Source organism: Emydura macquarii, unplaced genomic scaffold (assembly GCF_026122565.2).
Source record: "Emydura macquarii macquarii isolate MOO-44397 ecotype Brisbane River unplaced genomic scaffold, CSIRO-AGI_Emac_v2 contig_318, whole genome shotgun sequence".
NCBI lineage: Eukaryota > Metazoa > Chordata > Testudines > Chelidae > Emydura > Emydura macquarii.
In genome coordinates this window covers 2,543,651-2,551,241 of record NW_027130455.1, presented here as the reverse complement: position 1 = coordinate 2,551,241, position 7,591 = coordinate 2,543,651, and the positions used below count along the sequence as shown (strand labels likewise).

The 7,591-nt window shown below is 36.8% G+C and overlaps 1 protein-coding gene across 1 annotated transcript; it reads right to left on the bottom strand.

Moving 5' to 3' along the window:
- Positions 1-532: 532 nt before the first annotated feature.
- LOC137165708 (collagenase 3-like) lies at positions 533-7,289 on the bottom strand. Its single transcript, XM_067567101.1, has 10 exons — positions 7,167-7,289; positions 6,834-7,075; positions 5,948-6,096; positions 5,725-5,850; positions 4,801-4,962; positions 4,047-4,164; positions 3,033-3,166; positions 2,509-2,668; positions 1,580-1,683; positions 533-633 (listed from the first exon to the last, which is right to left on the bottom strand). The coding sequence occupies exons 1-10, from the start codon at positions 7,287-7,289 to the stop codon at positions 533-535; spliced, it is 1,419 nt and encodes a 472-aa protein (XP_067423202.1).
- Positions 7,290-7,591: the final 302 nt, after the last annotated feature.

Genomic DNA, 7,591 nt, shown 5'->3' with positions numbered 1-7,591 from the left:
CTGCAATATCTTAAGGTGATGTCTCCACACTCCTGGTATCAGTCCTGCTTTCTGACCCATTCTTTACACATATGAATTCCCCAATGATCAAATGGAAAATTTCCCAATATAAGGACTGCAGGATTAGCCCTAATTATTTAAATAGCAGTCGCCATTGGCCTGTTCCTGAGAGGTGCTGAGAGCCTCTTGCAAGATGCTAAGAACCCTCAAATTAGTGGATTTGATTGTACATGCGATCCCACAGGATGAATTCAGCATCTCGCAGGGGGATCTGTTTAGTTCTTCATTGACTTTAAATGGTCTAATGTCTTTTGAAATGCTAATCATTTTCTTCTCTCACCTCCTATTAAATTAATTCAGTTCCAGACTGATATAAGCTATACAGTTCCCATATATACAGTATACCTTTGGTGGCAGATAAACAGAGTTTGTTCACAGAATCATTCTCTATAAATCCCTATTCCCACAATAGTATTTCCATTTGCTTCAGGCTGTTCCACAGCTTGCAACATGGTACCCAAGTAGAAAGTGATTAGCACCAGAACATGGAGTTAGTTTTCAAGACACGAACAATTCTTTTGCTCCAGATGCTGTATTCAAACTGCAGTGGCCCGTTGAAAAAGTAGATGTAACCTGTCGGGAAAAAGACTTGTTAAAATGAATTACATTCACAAATTAATACCAGTTGGAATTTTGTTATAAGTATTACTTCAAATAAAAAGAAATCCTGGGTTTTCAGACTAAGTCTATTCAGCAAAACGATTTGCTATTTGACATTCTGAGCTAAATTTTCAAATTGGCCTAACTCTGGCTCCTAAATTAGTGCCAGCAGTCAATATTTTGAATGCTCAGAAATTTGGTTCTTCTCTTTTACATAGCATATGGCTGTGAAAATCATGTGGTTACTCATTTATTCAGTTCCCTGATTTGAAAATACTATTTAAATATAATGTAGTCTGATCTCAGAGGCATGGACACATTGTGTAGAGTTCTGACTCTAGTTCTACCAGAGAGTTTTTGGGTGGCCCTGGAAAAGATATTTCACCTTCCTTTCTCAGTTTCCCTCCTACAAAATTTTAAAACCTGCCCACCAAACTCACTATTTTGAGCATATAAAGCATTGTACATGACAAACGTTCTTATTAAAAAGAAAACAATTTAAAATGTCACAAAATAATACATGGTGATTAGAGCTGGTTGAAAAATTTCAAATGGAACACTTTTCCATCAGAAAATGTTGAGTTAATGAAATGGAAACATATCACAAGAATATATTGATTGCGTTGAAAGTTTTGACAAAATCATTGAAACATTTCTTTTCTATAAGATCAATGTGCTTTGTTTCAGCTTTATTGGTTTGATTTTTATATATTATGTTACTTGAAATGAAACATTTCTATAAGATCAAAATGAAATATTTTAAAACAAAACAGAATAAAGTTGTTTCAAAATTTCCAAAGATTCATTTCACAGGACATTTTCAACCTTTTGCTCTGTTTTGGATGGAAGGAAATTTCAAAATGTTGGGAATTCTGATTTTGGACCAGCTCTAATGGTAAGAATGAAAGGGAGAAAATACCATTTTTTTGGTAGACTGCATCCACTCTATTGCCAATTCCTGGGAATTCTTCCTCTATCCGTTTGGAATAGCCTTTTTCCATAACTTGGTTTTCTTCATCATAGCTATATTAATCACGGAAGAAAATACAAATTCAGGAAACCTGCATGGCTTGGGGCATTGCACTCTGACAAAAGTCCTATAACCCTTTAGGTACCTTGTTCAAAGATACCCAGGTTGTGAGTGGCTGGAAGTCACTAGATTGTCTATGCCAAATGAAATGGTGATTATGAGTTCAATTTTCTAGGTGTCACTATACCAGAAACACAACTTCAGCTGATACAAGAACAATAAAGGTAAATTTGTAAAGGTTGGGTAATAAATGACAGAATAAAAAGGCTAGATTGTACCTGGATCTTGTATACAGGGGCAATGGTGCTGCAAGTCTTTCTCTGGAGCAGGTGGGCAGAGAGTGGCAGGGAATGCATGGAACATTGTCTCTGTGCCCCACTAGCTGGCCAGCACAAGAAAACCAGAACTTGGTGGGTCACATTTGCTGGTGGATTAGAGCAGTAGTAATTTACTACCTTGTCCCATTCATGCCAAGGAAGAGGGAAGCAGTGAAGGAATTCTGTCTGAGGTGTACCTGAATTATAGTGCCTCATGGGGGTAATCCTGGAGTGGTGCAAAGTGCTTACAACCTTCTTCTCAGTGCTGTGCTGAAAGTCGTAATTTAGTCCTATGTGTTTATTTAATTATTGCTACCTACATCTTTATGGTACATTCTAAAGAGCTGCTACTCCTATAAAATGTGGAAACTATAGAAAAAAACATATGATCCATGTGGCCGTAAGTGTCTACACTGAAACAAACAAACAAAAAATTGGCCCTTTTGTATAAAATTAACTTTGCTAGAATTGTAAATAAAAAGTAATAAATCTCTAACATACCTCCAGTACTTGTCTCCAGTAAAAAAGAGAGTCTTGCCAGTGTCTTTAATGTGGACAGCCGCATCTATTGTTTTAATGTCTTTAGGGAACCCCAATTCATGTATTTTTTTAGGATAACCTTCAACTATGACATAGCCATTCAGAGCCCAGAATTTCCTGCCTGTAAACAATGATGACAAAATGTTAATCTTTTACAATAGTGTAGCATCAATGGAAAAGTATTAGAAGAGTAAAACTCAGCAATGATTATTACATTATTATATGACATTTTTATTTTTATGTGACTTAGATTGTTGGGGCCAGATCCTCCCAGGTATAAAATGAAGCCATTATACCAGTTGAGGACCTAACTTTCTGGTCTAAATTCTGCATTCTTTAGTCCACTGAAGTCTTGTAGGGTTGCATGGGGTGAAACCAATGGAAGTTTTGTCTGAGCAAAGACTGTAGGATTTAACCCTAAGTATCTTTATTCGGTGAGACTAATTAAGATACTTCCAGTTTTCTGCCATTTGCAAAAGGCTTACCCCTAAATATGAACACATGATCTTTCATGGGATTTTCATAAGCAGCATCAATTTTGTTTGGAAGTTCTGGCCAAAATGACTTAATTAACACCAGTTCTGCGTCAACCATCTGAGGATGTAGGCGCCAGAAGAACCTAATTCAGAAAGAGAAAATGGACTTTTTATTATCTTCTTTCATAGTAAAGCATTTTCAAAGTGCTTCACAAATATTAACTAATTTGGGGTTCCCAGTCTTTTTTATAATGTGGACCACACTTTAATTCAAAGACAACCTTATAGACCTCCACCTCCTCTCCTAGTCATGATGCTTCAGATTACCTCTCTCATTCAGAACAGGAACACTTTCTCAGAAGAGAACAAACTGATTTCATTTTGCCCAATTTTTTTTTCCCTAAGAAGAAAAAGTACAGCTAAATGTGGCAGTGCACATGTAAGGTTGTTGTGTGCAGTGCAATTTTGCACAGGGAATGAAATAATTTCTGAATTTTGGAGAAAATCCAGAGGAATCCTGTGAAATGGTAAGTATGGCTGCTTGATCACGTGCAGACTGAGCCCCTCATACCAGTTTCATATCAGTACAACTGTACTGACTTCCAGGAATTTACTCTTGATTCACACTGGTGTGACAGGGAATCAAGCCTGTATTTATGTTATAAAGGCTGCTTAAATGTGATAGGCTTTATAGCCCTTACAGTCATTTTTGTTGATTTCACAACCTATTTTAGCTGTGCTTAATAAAATCTTAAAGAGATAAACCTCTAAAGGAGAAAGTTAGCAGTTTTGTTGGAAGATAAAAAAGAATCACATCAATTATTTTTTCAGAAACAAATGATTAATGGAAAATAAAAATAAATTAAATAGTGTTTTTCCTCTTACTCAAGTTTGTACAAGGTTTTGGGGCCAATTTCTTATTTCAGTTGTACCAAGTGTAGTTCTAGTAGTGAGTTGGCTTGGCCCTATACCGCAACAGAAGAGTATGTAAACCACACTTTCCATCATTTATTACTGTCTCACCTGTCCTTGAAGATCACCATTTCTCCTCGAAGTTCTGTTATTGCATCAAGTGACAAATTTGCATCACATTTCTCTGGAGTTTTGGGGTGTTTTGGGTTGGGATCTCTGTCTCCTGCACCTGTAACCATAAATTATAATTTAGCTTTGACTGCTTTCGTTCTCCTTCCATGTAAGATAACCATGTACTAAATGGAACACTAAAGAGTCCACCTGTAACAGAATGAATATGACTATCAAGGACAAACGGTCTGGACTGATGATGTTTACTTTCCCTTCTTATTCGTCCTCTAGCAAATCATGTTCCTGTGCTTTGGGGTTTAGTTATGTTGCAAAGATATTAGTGGCTAAAGCTAAATGGGCATCATGGACACCATGATCTCTGGGGCCTCTGAGAATGTTGCTTCCTCTCAAGGTCTCCCTTATGGACATTTCTGTTTCTTCCACTTCATGATCTTTGATCATATTCTCATGTGAGACAGCTCAGGGACCTTAAGTCCACCACAGCAGGTAGCCAGCTAATAGAAACCACCTGTGCACTTGATACTGCTTACTGCAGTTTATGTCTGACAGTTAAATGTGGGTGTCTTCTGACAGTGGGACCTGATTCCCATGATCCTTGGTTTCTGTCTAATTTACCATGTAGTGACCATTGAGCAATAGGAACATCAGCAGCAGATTGCTAACCCTAAATTAAATTGCAGTGCAATGTCTACGACCCAGGATATATGGATGAAATGGCAAAAGGAAGACAAACCATAGAGAACTTGGATTCCTTGCACATCATCATCAGGAAGCAAGAAGCCCGTGTTGCCAGTGTATGTGTAAATAGGGAACATCAGTGCTCCCGGGTCTCTGGAGTGCTCAAGCCCCAAAGAGTGACCAAACTCATGGGCAGCCACAAGAAACAAGTTATATCCTACAAGAAAACAAAGCAAAAACAGCACTGAGTCAATTAAATCTGTTCCCAACAAAGCTAGATGACACCATGCTGAAAAACAGTAACAGCAGCTGAAACGATGTTAGTGACAATTGGATCAATTTTTCAAAACTGGCTCCTTGTGCAGAGAAGGGCAAATATTTTCAAACTTCATAAAAGTTGGCTGATTTTTAGATATGGTGAGTATCTACACCTGGCTCTAGTGGGAGTCACACCATCTGTGTGAGATACGAGCTGGGCACCCTATATGCAAGTGCAACAATACGATGATCGAATGGTTAAAAAACCCAAACTGCCTTGTTTCTCTGGGTACCTAGGTCATGTTGTTCATTATTTTGGTGTATTCAGACAACTGACAGGTATTCTAGAAAAGGGTTGCAAATCCCCAATTTTAGCACAAATAATTTTTTGTCCAAAATTCGTGCCAGACATGTACCATTCTCCTATCTACAATCTGGAATTAAAAACAGCTCTCTGTGATTTTAGTAACCAATCACACAACATGAATAATGAAAAACAAACAGAGAACAGTCAAAGCAATTGTTCACAAACAATATATAGGGTAAAAATTATCCATCCAAAGTGTCTGGCAAATATTCTGAATAGCAAATGCATTTTATGAAATCAGGATGAGATTGTGAATGATTTGCTATCCAAAAGGGCCAAAATTCATAGCCAATATTATTTGAAACAAATAGTGCTCCCAGTTCTAGTTAAAGTGATCTTTAGAACATATGTTACCTCTGGAATCAGTTGACCAGGTTTCATCATCATCAAAATGGGCATCTCCTCCGTAATTTGGTCCAGGAGGAAAAGCATGAGCCAGTAATCCAGAAGGTCCATCAAAGGGATAAAAGTCGCCATGTTCTACAAAGCAGCATTTAAAATACCAACAGCATTTACATCTCATTATTAACAGGTGAAGATATAATTAAATTGCTAAAAAGTAATCTTTCTTTGTTACCTTTAGTTCCAAAGGAAATCATGATATCAGCAGTGCCACTACGAATTCTAGTAAAGTTCAGTGGTGTCACTTCAGACCAAACCTTGAATGCTTTTTTGAACGCTCTGTCCACTTCAGCACGTGTCAGATCTCGAGTGTAATTCACAATTCTATCAATCAGATAAAATATTTTAAATTAACCTTTCTGCAGAGCCAAGTAACTTTGCAATGTACCTCCATGAAAACCTATTTTTGACTGGGAGACAGTCATTTCTCAAAAGCTATCCCTAAAATGCATTTATCTCAGAAAAAAAAAATATTAATATGTAGTAATCCAAAAATAAAAATGTACATTTCCATCTATCAGTATCATTCAGAGAGATAATGACCTAACAATTTGGGATTTGGGTTTTTTTCCCCCCATTATTATATTCACTAGAGAAACCCCAGAAAACTAAAAGTTTGTTCTTTATTAAGATATTTTGTATAGCTAATATTGGACTTTAATCAGGTAGAGCATATTTTACAATAAATATTTTGAAGAGATATAAAATATCATGCACCTGACCATTCTGGAGAGATAATACATGATCAAGAGAACATTAAAGAGATACAGTGGTCATCACTACAAAAGCAATGTTTGTTAACAGCTTACTATGCAGCATTATCAGATATACTATAGTTATTTCCATATTCAATACACAGGAAAAATAGCCCTCTGTCTCTTGTTTACTACTCTTTGGTTTCTGGCTAACAGTGACTTTTTAATGGCACCATTGTATCATAGGTGACAACTGAGTTCTTCCTGAGCTTGTCAACTTGATATTCAATATAATAGCTGTTGAACAACTATGTAGCAGGATATCTTGAAAATAAGAAACAATAACACTAAATGTTATAATTTTACCTGTATGTTAAATTATTTTTTGACCATTTTAGTTTTCTAGGGAAAAAGTTGTATTCCCCCACATCAGGAACACCACATCTTGGCTGCTGCATCAGCTCATATGTTTCTTCATCTAATATGCCAGTCACCTTCAACCCAAAAAAAGATTGCATTTCTCGAAGTTTGGATGCCACTGTGTTAGCATTCTTCCTCATTATGCCAGCAGGACTGGAACGTAGGTTGTAATGTGTCTTTAGATAGCGCTACAGAAAAAAGAAAATATTTCTAGTTTCCAAAGAACAAAGGCAATCAAACAACAGACCTTCATATGTGAAGAGTGATTTTATACTGTACCTCTGCAAACTGGAGGTCTTCTGTTGTGAATTCATCGCTGTCTTCATGGGAAATAGGCAGTGTCAAACAGTATGACAAGCCCAACAAGAAAAGGAAGGCAGCTGCAAGGCTTGGATGCATCATGATGAATTCTTGGGTTCTGAAACTCTGATTTTCAGAGTGTAAATACCTTACTTTTATAGACCTAAACTGGTGACTCATCTCTTGTGGACCAGTTAGAACTTCCTTGTCATTGTAAAGTAAACATGCTTACATGGCTATTTTTTTTTCTTCACCCGAAGAAGTCGTGGTTTGGACATCTGTGGTCCCACTAAGGGCTTAGTAACTCTATCTTTATATAAACATTCTCTCAGCATATTTACAGATGCTGTGGGAAGTATTGTGTAGAAGCAACTCAGCATTATTTCATTACTTTGCAATAACTT